The 17623-nt window shown below is 50.9% G+C and overlaps 1 protein-coding gene across 1 annotated transcript; it reads right to left on the bottom strand.

Annotated features, from left to right (window-relative positions):
- Positions 1-899: 899 nt before the first annotated feature.
- Positions 900-15043, bottom strand: LOC120238189 (ubiquinol-cytochrome-c reductase complex assembly factor 2). The gene is made up of 4 exons (XM_039241813.1): positions 14854-15043; positions 4614-4688; positions 3710-3779; positions 900-1080 (listed from the first exon to the last, which is right to left on the bottom strand). The coding sequence occupies exons 1-4, from the start codon at positions 14989-14991 to the stop codon at positions 953-955; spliced, it is 411 nt and encodes a 136-aa protein (XP_039097744.1). The 5' UTR covers positions 14992-15043; the 3' UTR covers positions 900-952.
- Between the last annotated feature and the right edge of the window lie 2580 nt (positions 15044-17623).

Here is a 17623-nt window from a genome sequence, read left to right as displayed (position 1 = left end):
TTCCTCCCCTCCCCAGGGGCTGTGGGGGCTCAGATGTCCGCTGGCCAGCCTCCCCTCTGGCTCTCGGTAGGTGCCACATGACATCCTGTCTCGCAGCGATGCCTGGACAGAAGTGTGTCGCAGTGTGACTGGTTTGCATTTTATTGTATGTATTTCAAAACATACTGAGGAGTCCAGGTACAAAGGAGGTTAGGAGCTCGCTTTCACTTGTTCCCAGCGAGCGGTGCCTGTCAGCCCCCGCCCTGGCTTCTCTCAGCAATGTTCTTGAAAGAAGAAATGCTCAGGTAGGGCCCCCGAGCATTTACGACAACTAAGGCTCCAGGGGAGAGAGAACCGTGTGTGTGTCCCTGGCCAGGGGGCTGGTGTCCTGTGGCTACAGCCGCCTGCAGTCTGAGCCCCCCACCTGCCAAAGCTCTGCATCCGTAACTCTACTCTGTCCCTCAAGCCCACTTAGAACACGGGTTTTCTGCAAAGTCAGGGGCAGAGGACAGGATCTCTCCTTCTGAGTCAGTGGGAATGACGGCCAAGCACCTCTTCTCATCTCCCGGCTGCACCGCCTCCTGCTGCCTTCCCCTTCTGACAGGATGCCTTCCCAATGTGTACCATCCCCCCGGAGCTCCCATAACAAAAGGGAGTCCGAGACTCTTGCCAGGAGCCAGCCAGACCCCCCTGGCAGGGGCTCCTGTGGCTGCGCAGGAAGCACCTTGCCCAGAGGCCCCGTCACCTTCCCTTCTCAGGCCCAGACGGAGACCCGCATTTCCTCTCCTCTGGAGCCTTCCCTGCCCTGACCGGCAGGCGGGGCTGGACGCTCAAAGGCATCCCTTCTCAGGCAGAGGCTTTCTTTAGAGCAACAACGGCTTCCTCTCTGGGAAGGCTGGGTGAGATTCCTGAACCGTGAGGATGGGGAAATCAGGGCGGTTTATTTATGATGGCAATGTACAAGATGGCACACTTAGGTGCGTGGGCGAGATAAGGCCCGGGCCCAGGCCTTCTGCTTCTCCTCGGGATTCCTGGGGGCAAACTTCTCCTGCAGTTTCTTCCACATGCCTTTGTTCATTTCCTTAAACTCTTCTAGGGTGTCTGCAAAAGGGGAAGATGAGAAGTAAGTAAAGAGACCAAAGTCTACAAAATGATTATGTAAATTGGCCCCGCAGGCTTATACCATCTGAGCACACCGGAGTTTTACAGAGTGTTCCTGAAAGCGGGAAGCGTGGCCCTCAACTTCTGATAAGCAAATCGGATGGGGTGACAGAGAAATAGCCCGTGTGGACAGAGCACTTGTGCAACGGGCACCGCCTGAAGCCCCCCGTCCCTCTAGCCCTCTCCACCCAGTGCCGCAGAATGGTAAGGAGCGGGACCGCTCTTGTCAGCTATGTGACCCACGGGCCCTGAGGCTTTCTCTCAAAGCTTGGCCTGCGATGCACAGAGCGTACTGCCTCCACTTCTCAGATATGGAAACGAAGGCGGAGGGAGGCCAGGAAGTGGTGGAAGTGGGATTTGAAACCGCACCACATATACCGGGAGCGGAGCAGGCACTGGTGGAGGAGACAGACCCGGGGTTCCCCCTGGTCACTTCCTTGCTGAGAAACAAATGATTTAACCCTCCTAGCCTCAAGTTCCTCATCTGTAACGTGGACATAAAAACGCCGGCCCCAAAGTTCCAGACTAGCAGGAATAATAAGAGGAATCTCCCCGGAAGCCGGTCCGCATTCAAGGAGAGGCGGGGTCTTTGTAGCTACGAAGGCAGCAGGGAGCCTCCGTGTAAGCACACGCAAACACACTCACGCCCAAAGCGACCAACACAGGCCTTGTCAGCCCCGGCACTGCGGACATTTCGGGCCAGGTATGCTTCCTTGTGGGGCTGCCCTGCGCCTTGTAGGATGTGTAACAGCAACTTGGCGTCTACCCACTAGATGTCAGTAGCAGCCCCCCTAACCGGCCCCTGGCTGTGACATCTAAAAATGTCTCCAGACATTGTCACACAGCAACGTGGCAGTTTGGGCCCCGGTAGAGAACCAACCACTGGTCTAAAGACTCTCCGGGGCTAAAGTTCTATGATATCTAATTTTAACTGTATTTTAAATTTAGATTTTCACATAATATTGTTTAAATTTCATAGCCTAGATTTTCATTTGTTAACAAAACTTCTAGAGAAAAAGAATAGCTCTTCTGAACAAAAAGGCAGCTTACATTTATGTCAGTGGGCTCTTGACTAAATTAGGAAGTACACCGTACCTCAGCCACGAGCCCAACACCCCACCTGAAACCTTTCCAGGCGTTGTTATGGGCACGAAGTGGGAGGCTGAGTGCTTCCTGTCCACTTATGGGCCACAAAGCCTCTTTTAGAGTCTCCCGTGTCCCCAAGCCCAGGTGAACACGCTTAGGACCCACACCTTGGTCACATTTCAGACTCGCCAGGCCCTCACCAGGAAGTCACCAGCAAACCCGTGCCACACAGACCCCACAAAAACAGGAGGCTTGCTGTGAAAACAGATCATCGGCAAACTTGCTGGAGCTGAACTGGCCGGAACGAGCCGTAGCACGGGCCAGTGGCGGGGGGGGGGGGGGGGGGGGGGGCGTCTTCCATGCCCCCCTTGTCTGCTGCAGTCTGCTCTCCCCCAGCTCACACAGGAGTCCAGAGGCCAACCAAGTAGGTGGAGTCTGGGCCTCTGGAACGTAGTTCCCTTCTGGTTTCAAGTCCAAAGTTTGCTCAAACCCTCTGGAGCCCTCAGAGTGACCTTGTGCATCAATAGTGGTAACTACATGGGTCCAGGAATATGGGAATAAATTTATGTGTACGTTTTTAAAAATTGTCCATAAAGTAATTCTGTCTGGCCAAAATATCTTTACCCCGGTTATCCAGAGTATTGTAACAAAAGTAGGGTCAGAGTTGACACACAATAGCAGGTGATACCACCAGGTTTTATCTGTTCAGAAGGTAAGAGTTCTCTGGAAGGCCAAATCCCCAAAACTTGGTTGCTGAAAGGCTTCCAGAGGATTAGGAGAGAGAAATTTCTAGAGTACCCAAAGGCAAATGTTTCGGGGCCATGCCCTCACAGAAAAGGTTAGCCTATTTTTGTATACGGTATAAAAACAGTAATTTTCCAGAACCTGCCTACTTCGACCCAGGATCCCCCTGCCCCTGCCCCCATCTCCCTGTCCAGTGACAATGGAGATGGGGAAGTAAGGAGGGGAGGGGCTAGATCGGGTATTTCCTTTCTGTTAATTGAGGTCTGTCAACAACTCCCAAATGTACCTAGTTAAACCCATATCTAACCCACAAACCTTGTCCCCTGGGTCGGATAACTCTCAGACGGATATCCCCATACAAGTGTATTGAATGGCTTTTTGTTTTAATTAAAACCCTCATTGTTTATAAAGCCCCCTTAGGACCATAAAAATAAAATTATTTTCCTTCCATCTTGATTTCAACTACTTCCATTTGGCAAATATGTATTCCCCTGTTCCCTGCCGCCCTCCTTGAATGTAAAAGCTCTAAAGATGGATTTTCTTTTTTTAAATAATGCCTTTGACCTTCTCCATATTCTGTGGCCAAAAGCATGAGCCCCAAAGCTTTAAAATTTCCTCTGGGCTATTCCACAAGACTCTCCATCCAGCAGAGCGGCCTCACTAGACAATTCCCCCTGGCTGCTTGGACTCAAAGAATCCTTTGCAAACCAAGCAGAAAGGGCAGCTGTGCTATCAGTACCTGTGGACAGGATCAGCTTGTACTCTTCCACGGACAGGCCACTGAAGCTCGTGTCTCTGGGGCGAGGGTACTGGTCACACGGCCAGAGAGGAGAGAGACGGTAGGGGAGAGGTTAGTTTTGCAGCACAACCTGAGACCTGACGATTCTGGGGAAGCCTTGCTCTCCTGGTGAAGTTCACCAGCCCGGGCCTCTAGAAGCCAGAGGGCCCGCTCGGAGAAGAGCAGCGCCACCCAGCGGTCAGAGACTTGGCCTCACTCAAGCGTACACAAGAATCTTCTTGAAATGTAGGCCGTGATTCAGGAGGTCTGGGTGTGGCCCATGATTCTGCATTTCTAAACCGCTCCTGGGAGGTGCTGGTGCTGCTGCTCATGAACCACACTCTCAGTTGTGAGGATTTAAAAGAAATCCCTTTTCCCTGTAGGCTAGGCACTTGGCTGTGTATATTGCTGGAGTTACTTGAACACATTTTTCAGGCTTGGGAAAAAGCACACTAAGTGGAATTTGACAGTAATCGTGTCATGGCTGAGGAAAAGCCCGGCTTTGTCTGACAGGACTTTCCCCAAACACCCATCTTTATCACCAGAATGTAGGGAAGTACCAGTTCCATCAGAGTCAATGGGAAAATGTGGGTAAGACCCAATGGTTGTCAGATATACCCTGGGCACACACTGGCACATAAAACACATGGCTTTTATTCCAAATTATAGATAGCTTTTATTTAGGTGAACTAAAAGCCTCAACCAGGTGCCTTTGTTGGCTTGCTTGAAATTACTGGTTACATCTGAAAGTAGCAAAACCACAATCATCGTACAAAACCCAAGCATTGTACAATCAGATTTTCGCTCACTTTCATTGGTCATTTCTAGTCTGAGGGCTGGGGACATAAAAGAGTGGCCCACTCACCTTGCGTTTGTAATAGTTTGAATGGAGTCGTGCCAAGCTCTCATACATCTGATCACAGGCCTCAGGCTCAGCAACCTGAAAAACAAAGAGCCCCCCAAGGAAGTGAGCAAACAAGCCCCACCTCTCAGGCCGTGTCTGCACCTCTGGGAAGGACCCCGCTTCTAGAAGGCATTCAAATGAAGCAGGCCTGCAGCTCAGCACTGGCTCCTCCACTCTGTGGGAAGCAAACTTGGCCTGCAGCTCCAGCGATCAGAAAGCTATTGGAAATCACCTTTTTGTAATGGCCTCACCTCACCAACTCCCCAACCTGCAGAAAAACTCCATCAATCAGCTGGCATCTGGGACCTGTGAACCCCCACACCAGCTGCAGTGGGAGCCACCAAAATCAAAATATATTATCAGAAGGGCGGACCTCACAACAGGGAGTGGTAGTGGCGAGTGTGGGCTCGCCAAGAAACTGGGGGTGGTGGGGGGAGTTCCCATGCTCACTGTATGGTGGAAGTGACACTAAGCTGGGTTCTAAAGGATGCACAGGAGTCAGGGAGCAGAAGGGAGAGGAGAGAGGCCTTCTGGGTGGAGGAGACGGTGTGAGCAAGAGGCAGGAACGCTCTTGATGCTTCAGACCAGACCAATCTGGCTGAGGGCCTGCATATGCAGTGAGAGCCTGGGTGGGAGACAGAGCTTTCTGAGTTAAACCTTCAATATGAAAAGTATTAAATATTCTTTTACGAAAGGCAAAGAAAAAAGAAAATCATCTGAGCGCTCATCTGTGGTGAGCCGTTGCAATTTTACAAGGAAAGAAACATGAAGAAGGCAGTATTTTAAGATGAGACCGTTGAATTGAGGAGAACCAGGAGAGAGAGTCCAATTAAGTGCCGCTGGAAAGGATAGGGCCCGAACACCGAGGCCTTGTGAATAGAGGGGGAAAAAATCAAGAAATAACCGTGGGTGCCCCTGCTGGAAATTCCAGGAAAGATGGGCACATGCAGATGCGAGGGGTTTTTCCCCTTTCATCTCTTCTTAGTTTTCCCTTCCTTCTCCCCTTGCTATTATTTATCTACAGTTCCTTACACTGCTCTGCCAAGAATTCTGAAAGCTCCCCAGAAAAAAAAAACTTTCTCTTTTATGTTTTTTTCCCCAGAATTCAAATGATGGATTTTTCCAACTTAAATCCTTTCTCGAAGAAGGCAAAGCATAAATAAATCAGTAGTTAAGCGTTTTAATAAGGCAGCGCTGCTTCTGCCTCTGTGCGCGTGTCAAATGAGGTCTCTGCTTTATTGCAAACAAAAAAGACAATCCATCACTTAGTTTAACTCGATCCATCCCCGGGTTCAGGCCACTCATCACAAGAATGCCCAGGGAGCCACATCAGAAGAGGGAAGATCCTGGGCTGAGGAGGCAGCCAGTGTTTGCTGAATAATAATCAAAGACTTTTTTTGAGTGGACTGGTGCTGAGGGATGGGCGGAAAGAACGGATGGGCAAGCGTGGGACCAGGGACCGGGTTCTGACCCCTGCAGGGCAGCGCTTGCAGGGAAAAGTCCAGCTGGAGCGGAGTTCTGCAGGATGCACTTCGGAGGAAAGCACATGGACCGTCCTGGCTTCCGCAGAGTGTGCGTCACCAAGAGCTGACTGACACGGAAGGTAGGGGGACAGAAGGGACGGGACACAAAAGGAATGAGAACAATGCCAGTACAAAGTTTTAAGGAATATAGTGTCGATTATCAAAAGAAAATCATACATTTCATCTTTTGCTTGCTGTCTTCGTTCCCGGGCCAATGAGTTCACATACAAATGTAAGGATCCCGCACCGAGAGCCTGCCGCGAGCTCAGCCCTGTGTACGCGCAGGTCTCCATGGCCATGGAGAGCAGCCGAGTCTCACCGCCTCGCTTTGAACCTTGGCTCCTTCGCTTATCAGCTATAGGACGTTGGGCGAATCCTCCCCCCCCACCCCCCGCCTCCCACACTTTAGGAAACATTTGCCACTAAGTAAGTAAGTAAATAAATAAATGGGTTTGAGCCCCACGTCCGGCTCTGTGCTGCCAGCTCAGAGCCTGGAGCCTGCTTCAGATTCTGTGTCTCCCTCCCTCTCTGCCCCTTCCCCACTTGCTGTCTCAAAAATAAACATTAAAAAAAATTATAAAGAAAACATTTGCCACATTTGCTTTATCACTCTCTCCATCTCCATATGTTTTCCTTCTGACCCATCTGACAGTAAGTTGGCACCTGATGCCCCTTCACTCAACAATATTTCAGTATGTTTCCTAAGAGCAAGGACAGTCTCTTATGTAACCACAGCTCCGTGATCAAATGCAGGACTTCTGACATTGATACAACACTTTTATCTAGTTCATCATCCATTATCCACTCTGTCGATTGTCTCAGTAATCATCTTTACAGGAAAAAAAATCCCTTTGGTCCAGGATCGCCTACTGCAGGCCTCTGTCGTGTGCCTTTCTCCTTTCAGCCGGGATGGCTCCTGTTCCTCGGCCTTTCTTTTGTCTTTCAAGCACTGACATTTTTGAAGCATACCCGCCAACTTAACCTTTCTCTTAAAAGAAAAGATAATAATAGTCCCTATTTCTGAGGGTGGTGTGAGGAAAAATGAGGTAATGCCTGGTTGCTCTGAATTTGGGGCCTGGAACACTGATAAATGTGAGCGATTGGTTTTTGTCAGTATTACTGGTAGTAAACAGCTGTAGCAGGAAGCACAGGCCTCTACCTCGCAAACTGCAAGAGGAAGGCGCAGAACAGTTCGGGATAAGCCGGCAGGAAATAATCCTGGTGACAGTGGCATGAAGGGTGCCGAGGACACTGCGGGGGAAGACTGGCCGGAGGGTCATGGGCTGAGGACGACCAGCAGCTACAGAAGGGAGTAGGGGCTCTCCAGGCACAGGGCAGGCTTCAGCACAGGCCTGTCCAGGGAAAAGGCAGCAATGGCATTCTCGGTGGGTCAGTGTCGCCAGTGGGATGGCCGGGGCATGGCCAGAGATGAGGTAACACCAGCAGAGAAAATCGCCGTACCTGACCGAGCCACGGGCTCTGACCTTTTGGCTCTCAACGGTCCCCAAGCATTCCACGGTCAGTGCGCGGGGGAGGAGACACCACCCTCGGTCTCCGCCAAGTGAGCAGTCGTCTGTCACACTTATTCTTCATCTGGTGGTCGCCCATCTGCACCTTCCCCTCTTACCACTATCCGACCACCTTCCCAAACAAGCTGAGGGACTTGCCCTCCTCGGCCACCAACACAGCACTTCCTGATCAAACCCCCATTCCAACCAGATCCTCACCCTCCAAAATCTTGCCCATGCCAGCTCCCCTTCTGCTTCTCATCAACTTCTCTAGCGGTAAGAATTTGCTACAGGGCTACTCAGCTACCTCCTACTACATACGCCCTCAAGAGGGTGACAGCTGTCCTCTTCCTTCCTGTCTTTTCCCATCTTTGAAAGGGCAGAGGAGGGCACAGGAAGAGGCTGGGGTCACCCTTGCAGGGCACTGCTCCCGCGAGGGCAAACAGCACAGGGTCTGAATGCAAACAACAAAGCGATCCTCTGAGTCTCTTCAACCTCTTAAAATGCCTCCAGTATTAAAGATACAGTCCCCTAGATATTTCACAGAATGCCTGGTGCCCCATTAACAATCCAAGAAGGAACCAAACACCTGACAATAACCAATCACCAAAAAATGAACTTGTCACCCAACTTCTTATTTGGGGTCAGAAGGTGTCTCTATCAGGCTGTAAAAGCAGCTCGGTGGAGGCGATGAGTACGAGGCATGCCAACTTCTGGCCAGATGTTACTGCTTAAGGAGAGAAGCGGCCATGGCCAACTCCAGGTCCCAGGAGCAGCCAACCCAAGCTCAGCAATTAAAAATGTCTCAGTTCCTACTTAAAAGGATATCAAGAGAAATATCCTTCTAATTCTAAAAGCCTGGCCACACTCCTACATCCTACACTTTTATTCACAGACGCCAGCACAAACATCTCTGAATTTTGAAATATACAGTTGTCCTGATGAAATGTACTGTGCGCTTTTAGAAATATCCTTACAGACAAGCTTTAAATTACCTGATTTTGCATTCACACCTAATGAGATTACGGACATTTTAGGACTAATAGCAGCTCTGGGTTTGAGAAAGGCAGCAGTGGGACATTATGAAAAATTCAGCTCTGCTCCCTAAATGTGAATAAAATAGATGTGCAACTGACACAGTGTCCTTTATGGCTTTATTTTTGCTCCTTTTGCATTTCCCCTGCTCAGTCGTCAGTATATTTCTCTTTACCATATTAAACTTTTATACATACAAATCTACATCAGTGCCGCAGGCACTGATTTCGAGTTTCAAAATTGAATTTTGGGTGGTGACTGCAATTGGTACACACAGCGGCCCTGATTCCAGTCACACAGAGGGACGCATAAGCACTTTTGGGAAAGGGTGTCGCAAATTGCTTTGCTAATTAAGGTAGAGCTGGATTCAGTCCAGGAGGATCTATGAAAAAGGGTTTTCATGGCTTGGTAATGAATTTCTGAAATGAGTTCATTCCGTTATGGGAGCCTATTCCCTTCAGTTGCAATTCTACTTCTTGTGCACCTACTATGCAGAGTGCTCTGCTAGGGCCTGTGAGGGGACAGAAAGACCCAGCCTTGGTCCTGGAGAAGTTGGCCATCCTGCTGAGGAGACAAGGCATGTGCGCGTTAAAAAGCAAACATTTTTTTGCCCCCTGGGGTAGCCAGCATGAAACTGAGGGTCAGAGGTGGGAAGCTGGCTCACCAGGCCTGGCTAACAGGGCAGGTGTGGCAGGGGTCTCAAGTTCACTGCCCTGACATTCACGAGCAAGGGGGAGCAAGAGTCCTGCGCTGAGGAGCGTCCTGGCAAGGCTGGGGTGGAACAGGGACAGGAGGAGTGGCTGGGAGGACGCGTGGAAAGGCAGGGGACGAGGATGCTTGGGTCAAAGGCAGGCAGGGTCTTAAGCTGAGCCACGGAGTGCTTCAAGGGCCTGGGAAGGCAGCAAGCCTGGTGTGTTTGGGGAGCAGTGTCCACAGTGCACGAGATTCTCAAAGGTTAAGAACCACTTATATTGTGGCCAATTTGGGTGACAAGAAGACCCCCTACACCAGGGCGCGTGCTGGGACGTGGAGAGAGGCGAACACGGGCTGGCACCAAGGATCAGAGGACGGTGAAGGCCTCACAAACCTGCCTGCCACTTGTCCAGAGGGCAACAGGCAGGCCCAAAGTAAACTCAGCTCTGAGTAAAGCGGAGATCCAGTGAAAGTGGTCAACGGTTTGTCCCTCTCGGAGGAGGGGCACCTGCATCTTTAACCAAGCACAGAAGCCTGCCATCCTTTGGTCTAAACACCACCTCACCTCGCTCTAGCTCCACCTGGACCTGGGAGAGGAGAGAAGATGGAGACATCTGCACTGCCCCTCAGAGACGATTCTCCTCCTAAGTCTTGTTCTGCGGTGGGTTCAATATTATAACTAAAAATAGCATAATCTGTCCTCAGGCCATTCCTCACAAACTTGCCTGCCGGGGGTCTGCACAGGGGGTGGGCAGCGCCGAGACAGCGTCACCGCGGCCAGCACAGGCCAGGCAGTTGTGGGGCCGGCTCCGGGCCACCCCGAGGACTGCCAAAGACCAGGGCTCCATGGGACGACCGAGAAAACAGAATTCTGTGTGCAACCTTGACATTCTCCTCTGAGAAGTGGAAATAGCATTTACATTACTGCAAAGCCAGGAATGCAGTTCAACTTTTCCCAAACAAGGCAGGTATTGTATCAACCTGGATATAATACAAGAACTCACTGCTGGGTGAGCCCCTTCCTGGGCGGCTGCATTTCCAGGCTGTTCCTCAAAGCTGTGCTCCATGCTGGATTAGTGGGTGCTGGTGTGCAGTCGGGGATCTTTCACAGGAAGCGGCCTGTGCACCTAATGAACTCATTAGAAGGATTTGCGCCTTTCCCTGTACTTAAGTCAACAATTGCAGTTGTTTTGCCACCTTCCCCCACATTGAGATCCCCTTATTAAGCTGCAGGGGACGGGGGTTTTCTTGAAGAAACTGTATTCAAAGGGGGCAAAACCCATAACCATTAACCTTGAAGAAACTGCACAAAAGGACAGAGGGTGTAAGAGGTGGGGAGTGTGTTCCTGCTTCCCCCCACACCTCCCCCTTGGTGGGTTCTGGGTAGACCGTGAGGCTCCCCAAAGGGCAATCTGAGGTGGAATAAATGGAAGCGGTGGTTTCTGTACTCTGCTTTCAAGTCTGAGGGGCTCATTTGCCTTCCAGAGAGTGTAGCTCTCCAGCACTGGTGTCCCACCCGAGGGTCATCTTTCCTCCTATCCACACTGGCGAGGCGAGGCGAGGCGAGGCGAGGCGAGGCGGGGCGGGGCAGAGAAAAGCAGGCGGGTAAACCGGGGAGATAATTCATTCTTTGGCAAAACTGTCCATGGTCCTAAAAGGCTTGAGCAGGGCACGAGGGAAAAGGAGTGGCTTGATGTTCGTGCAACAAGGGGACTTTCTAACAAGAACGAACTAGGGAGAAACGGTAGCTGAGGAAAGATCGGGTGCCGATGAGGCAATATGCCAGATCAGGGCCAGGACAGCTGGGGCTGCGCTTACTTGGCTTGCCACTTACTCCCACGAGGCCCCGAGGAGGGTGTTTTTATTTTTCTGATTTTGTTTTCTCATCTGTAAAATGGGGATACGCGATGGCTGCCTCAGTCAGCTGCACCAAGGATTATATTAAACGAGATGCCTGCAAAATGTGCAGGCAGGTATTCGGTGTTACTGTGAAGATGCAGGAAGCCAAGAAGCCAGAGGACTGCCTGCCTGTCTCCTCTACGGGAACAAGGGGGCTGTGGGGTACAGCTGCCTCCCCCTCTAGTCCCGTGTTTCTGGCAACTGGCATAACTAAGGGGAAATTCCATACCAATCAGCCAACTGGGTCTAATGCCTGCTGCCGGCCACCAGCCTAATGAAGAGTCAACCGGAACCACCTTTCTTTCTCAAGGTTTATAGATGACCCGGGGGTGTCAGTGGGAGTGACTCACAGTGCTCTTCTCGATTCTGGCAAGGGGCTGCTCCTGCTAAAAAGTATCATCAAGATTTACGAAGCCCAGGAGCATTCTCAGGTGACATCAGGATGAGGTACCATGACAGTGGTCCTGAGTAATGTGCTCGCTGCCATCATGATATACTGGTTTGCTCTCTGAGGGATGCATTCATCAGCTGCTCCAGAACCATCAACAGAGCCATGACTTGCATCTAAAACCATGACTCAAATTTGTGTGCACCTCCGACTGATTAGAACTATCTCCCCAGGTGATGACAAAGGATGACAACTCCAAAAGGGAGAGCTCTACCCTCCTTCTCTGGCTCCTCTTACACTAAGTCAAGTAGGCGAACATCACACTCCCTCCCCAAGACTCCAGCCTCTGTCAGCCTCACTGCTGGCTGGTTTTACCACTTGGATTTCAGTTGTGTAAATCGCACATCTGCCCGACTCTCTTTTGGTGGCAAGGACCAGGCTGTGTCCCTCTTCTGGAGCTCCCGCAATGCCCCCCCGCCCCCCGCCCGAAAACTCTCAAATTAATTCTCACCACTCAGGACACAGAAATATTCCTCTCTCTCTTCACTACTTCTCTCCATCTAGTTCTGCCACATCTGCAACTATATTCAAATTATTTTTATCTCATGAGCCATAACCAATCATTCATTTATTTATTCAGACACTTACTGATTGTCTTTATGTGTCAAGAACCATGCTAGACACGGAGGGGAGAAAGATAAAAATGGCACCATCCCTATTCTCAGGAAGCTCACAGTAAAATTAGGTAGGGAGGGGCGCCTGGGTGGCTTAGTCAGTTAAGTGTCCAACTTCGGCTTAGGTCATGATCTCACGGTTCTTGGGTTCGAGCCCCGTGTCAGGCTCTGAGCTGACAGCTAGCTCAGAGCCTGGAGCCTGCTTCAGATTCTGTGTCTCCCTCTCTTTCTGACCCTCCCCTGCTCACACTGTCTCTGTCTCTCAGAAATTAAAAAAAAAAAAAAAAAAAACTTGTTAAAAAATAATAAAATAATTTTTTATTTTAGGTAGGGAGCAGAATCCTGAAAAGTCTATGGAGTTCACAGAGTTGGGGCTCGATGCAATTCTTGCTTTCAAGATCTTTACACGTGGGACCAGTGAAGCCCACTGTCAAAGGTATGTCAGTGCAGTGCCTCCCCACAAGCCCTGAACCAGACACTCCATCCATGCTCTCTGCCCCGTCTGGAATCTGGTTTCAGTGATGCCACTGGGAATATTCTTGCTCCATTAGGTGGACTGGCTTGGCTCTGTGTTGGGCTAAGCTGCAAAAACACGTGTGCTTGCTTTGATAGGTCTTGGCCAGGTTTGGTAAAAGTTCAGGTTGTGTGTTTATGTATCACAGTTCCCACCTCTGACCACTTGCCTAAAGTCCTAGGCTCAAATATCCCACTGACTACTTGACATTTCCACTTGGAGGTAAGTCCACTTGGCATCTCAAATTTAACATGTCTAACACCGAACTCAAGATGTTCTTCCCACACCCCACCTGTTCCTCATCTAGTCTTTCCCATCTCGGTAAACGGCACCTCCTCCCACCCCGTTGCTCACGCCAAAAAAATCTAGGTGTTTTCATTGGTTTCTCTTTTTTCTTTTACGTCACATCCACTATATTAGCAAATCCTGCTGAAGCAACCTTCACACTGCAAGCCAAATCTAGCCACTCTGTCTCCTGTGCTGCCAACTTCATCCAAACCACCACTATTTCTTGCCTCTTCTCCAGCCTCCTTGTTTCTCTTTTTTTTTTTAATGTTTAATTTTTGAGACAGGGAGAAATAGAACGCGAGTGGGGGAGGGGTGGAGAGGGAGACACAGAATCTGAAGCAGGCTCCAGGCTCTGAGCTGTCAGCACAGAGCGCAACACGGGGCTCGAACCCACAAACCGTGAGATCATGACCTGAGCCGAAATCGGCCGCTTAACCGACGGAACCACCCAGGCGCCTCTGGCCTCCTTGTTTCAATCCTTGCCCCCTTCAACCCATTCACCACATACAACCAGAATGATCTTTTAAAACAAATAAATTAGGACACATTCGTCTTCACAAACTTCCCCACTGGCTTCTCCCTGGCCTTATGAGAAAATCCAAGTCCTAACCAGAGCCTTTAAGACCCTACTGTGCCTGGCTCCTGTCCTCCTCTGACCTCAACTCTAGTAAAGTCCATCTCACTCACTCTTCTTCAGCCGCTCTGGCTTTCTTTCTGCTCCCTAACACGTCAATCTGTTTCCTGCCTAGGACCTCTCCTTGGCATGCCCTTCTCACCAAGTACACAGTTCAGCTCATCTTCCCTTATGTCTCATCTATGTGTTGCCTCCTGAGCAAGGTCTCCTCTATCTTAATTAATAATACCCCTTATCATGCTACTGTTTTACACAAAGCATAGTACTGATCTGGACTATCTTACATATATCTACTTGCTTACTGTGTCCCGAACTAGAATGTACACTTAAATTTCAGGCAGACAGGACCTCATCTGTCTAATTCACGGCTGTCTCCCCAGCACCTAGCACATGGTGGGTGCTCAATGAAGATGTGCTTTATGAGTCCCAGAGCTGCTGTCGCACCAACCTGGAGGATAGCAAGAATCAGGTCTACTACTTACACACAGGGGCATGGGTTGAGGGCCCAAACCTGCTGCAGGGGCTTACAGGGGCCCAGGTAGCACACGAAGGCTTAGCTCAGGCCCTATGGAGGTCCCAGAGGTTCAGCTCAACGTCAGTGCACAACACGGCGAGGTAAGAGCACCGTGTTGGGGGAGCTATAAGCCTGCGACTGTCACTATCTAAGACTGGTGCTGTGTGTCTCAAACCTGGCGGCACCTTGAATCATCTGAAGAACCGTAAAAAACACTGAGGCCAAGGCCCCAGCCCCAGTGGGTCTGATTCAATACAGCAGGATGACCCTGGGCATCCAGATTTTTAAAAAGCTTTCTTCAGTCACCCCAAAGTGCAGCCAGATGAGAGCACGGAGTAAAAGGCTGGGTCGTCGCTGTTTGCAATTCCCGGGGGTACAGGAGGGTCCGCGCGCACGTGCGGCCGGGGAGGGAAGGCGCGCGCATGCGTGGACACCGCGGCGAGCCGCTCGTTGGCCCCGTCCCTGCCTCGTCCTTTCCTCCCATCGCCCCAACCGCCTCCCCGCTGCAGGAGGACCCCATAGTCCGGTCACCTGGGTGTTCTCTCCCTCCCGAAAGGCCTGTGCTACCCGCTGCCGCAGGTAAGCGCCCAAGTCCCGGCCCCGTTTGGTCTCGTCCACTGGCCATTCCTCACAGAGCTTAAGGAAACGCCGGTAGCGGCTGGCCGCCATTTTGGGCCCCGCTTGTCCCCGCCCTTGTGGGAGGAGTCTGCGCGACCGGTGGCGCTTGCGCACTTAGGCTCTCCGGCTTCCCGAGGAGGTGGGGTGGGAGAGAGGAACGAGCATGCGCGACTTCGCGGGCGCCCTGGCACTTTCCGGATGGGGGCGCTGCTCTCCTGTCTCTGTTATCGGAGCTAATTCAGTCATCCTCCTGGAATCGGCCCAGCTCCCAGGGGCAAGTCAGACGCGGAGTACCCCGGGGACAGGTTTGCTTCTCTTTTTCAATGACTGCACCAGAGCCAGACTAAGAAACTTCCTCTGAGCCCTCTGCCGATTTGCATAAACGAATACATTTGCATGTAAATACAGGTTGTTATTCGATGAAGATGTATTTGAATTTCATCACGTAGCAGGCACAAGTTGTTCGCCTCCCCTTCTCTCTTCTCACAGCCCCTGTACCTGTCACTACCATTTGGTACTGCTCCTTAGCTCTTGTTCCTCTCTCCCAGCCCTGTTAGTATCCCTTTATAGCGCCCCCTGCCCACACCGGGCACTTTTCCATGGGAGGCACAGGTTTCCCAGCTTGAGTGAAGTCAGCTGGGTTGATTCAGCCTGGGAAACTTGTTTTACCAAGTCTTCTCTTTTACATCTCCAGCGGCAGCAGTATGTGGAATGTCCTCTTCTTTTCTTTTTCTTTTCTCTCTCTCTCTCTTTTTTTTTTTTTTTTTTTTTTTGAGAGAGCGAGCGAGTGAGCGGGGAGAGGGAGAGGGAGGGAGAAAGAGAATCCCAAGCAGGCTTTATGCTCAGCGCTGAGCCGGACAAGGGGCTCCATCCGAGGACCCTGGGATCATGACCTGAGCTGAAATCAAGAGTCGGTCGCTCAACCAACTGAGCCACCCAGGCACGCCCTTAATTTTTTCCCCAAGATAATCCCACCAGTTTCCTTAAGAAATCCTCAGCCCTGCTCTGCGTCTTCACTCTCCTGCATTCAGTCAGGACCATCCCCTGCATACAACACTCGGCTTCCCCCGAACCTCTTTCTTCTCATCTGCCCACTTTGTGAAGGTGAACCCAGGAGACTCTTGCCTCCAAGGAGTAGACTGTGGGGTAGCAAATACACAACCCAGAGTTCAAAGTGACAGGGGCCTTAATTGAGATGTTAGAGGATACTGGGGAGTTTGGAGAAAGAAATACTACTTCTAGCTTTTCGGGGGAGTAAGGGGAGAAAGACCAGAGATGGACTCTGAAGGAGATGGCATTTGGGCTGAACCATTGAAGGATGGGTAGGATTTGGATAAGTGGGGATGGAGGGATGCTGAGCAGTAAGAGCCAGGCCTGGGGCAGGAATGGGAGAGAGAAGAGGAGGGAGGGGTTTAATCTGAGGAAAGATCAATGGGCGATTTTACCAAGGATTGGCCTTGAATTGTTCTGAAGGCCTTAAGAGTCAAGACCTACTGAATGAGAACCACTAGGGACCTGGGGTGGGCAATGCCCACTTGAGGTAAGTGAGTTCAGGGAGGGCCTACCTGAGGTTAGGAGAGCTCAGGAGGAGTGGGAAAACAAGGCTTTCAGGGGGCACTCTCACCTCATTCCCAGTCCAACAGTCCCTCCCTGCTCTATCCTCCTCATCAGCTGTATTTATAGCCACATAGTTCTGATGGCTGACCTGAGGCCTAAAGGTCAAGGACTGTATCTGCTTACTGTCAAGTTCCAAGTGCCTAGGGCTGTGCTGGGTGTCGAGAGACCTTCTCATTTTGCCTGAGGCCTGACCACAGCTGTGTCTTTGAAGAACACCTGGCTGGCTGACAGTGTCCTAGGAGGCAGGGACTGAGGTCCCTCTTTGTCCAGTGAGAGGAAGAGTTGCATTCGGTGGCATTAAATGGTTTTCACCCCACTTGAGGCGAAGGTGGAATGAGAGGTTGAGAAGAACACCTAGACATTCCAGGAAACTGAAACCAACGTCTGCTTCTGAGGCCCTCCCTTCCACAGCACAACGTCTTCTAGGCAGGCTGTGGTCGCCCCTGGTTCAGACTGCCCTGCCCACCTCGGTTACCCCCACTGGAGTCTTGCTGGGCTTGGGGGTTCAGCCGTGAGGCCTCGGAGTCCTACAGAGCCGGCTTGGAATGTGGGCTTGCTCATTCATTCATTCATTCATTCAGGACTGTCTGCACAATTTGTGGGGGCCCATTGCCGAATGAAAATGTAAAGTTCCTTATTAAAATATTATTAAGAATTTTAAGACAGTAACAGCAGAGCATTAAACCAAGTGTGGGGCTCTTCGGAGCACAGCGGCCTGTGTGGCCATACAGGTCACACACGCATGAAGCCAGCCCTGAGCTCCCGCCCTGCAGCAGAGGGGACAAGACAGGCGAGGGCCCGGATCCTGTGGGTTTTACATTTAAGTCACAGGATAACGATTAAAGCAGTGCTGTAAACGTGTTAAGTGGTTTAATAAAGGAATAAGAAAATTTCAGATACAATAAGTGCTCGGGAGAGATTCTAGGCAGGGTGCTGGGTCCACAGCGATTGGGGCAGAGGTGGGGTCCTGGTGGTCTGGAGAAGCTTTTATTTGAGAAATACCAGAGTCACACGATGGACAAGAGGGGCAGCAAAGGCCTTCGGAGCCGCCAGCCTTAGGTGGGTT

This window comes from Hyaena hyaena, unplaced genomic scaffold (assembly GCF_003009895.1).
Source record: "Hyaena hyaena isolate Hyena2069 unplaced genomic scaffold, ASM300989v1 scaffold_202, whole genome shotgun sequence".
Taxonomy (NCBI): domain Eukaryota; kingdom Metazoa; phylum Chordata; class Mammalia; order Carnivora; family Hyaenidae; genus Hyaena; species Hyaena hyaena.
This window is presented reverse-complemented; position numbering and strand designations above follow the sequence as displayed.

Bases quoted from the DNA above. Each gene is read 5' to 3' on its own strand.
- LOC120238189 (XM_039241813.1), bottom strand. From the start codon at position 14,991: ATGGCGGCCAGCCGCTACCGGCGTTTCCTTAAGCTCTGTGAGGAATGG. The intron at 3,780-4,613 runs GTGAGTGGGCCA...CCGTGTGACCAG, and splicing joins CAAACTATTACAAACGCAAG to TACCCTCGCCCCAGAGACAC. The intron at 1,081-3,709 runs GTACTGATAGCA...CCCCTTTTGCAG, and splicing joins CAAGCTGATCCTGTCCACAG to ACACCCTAGAAGAGTTTAAG.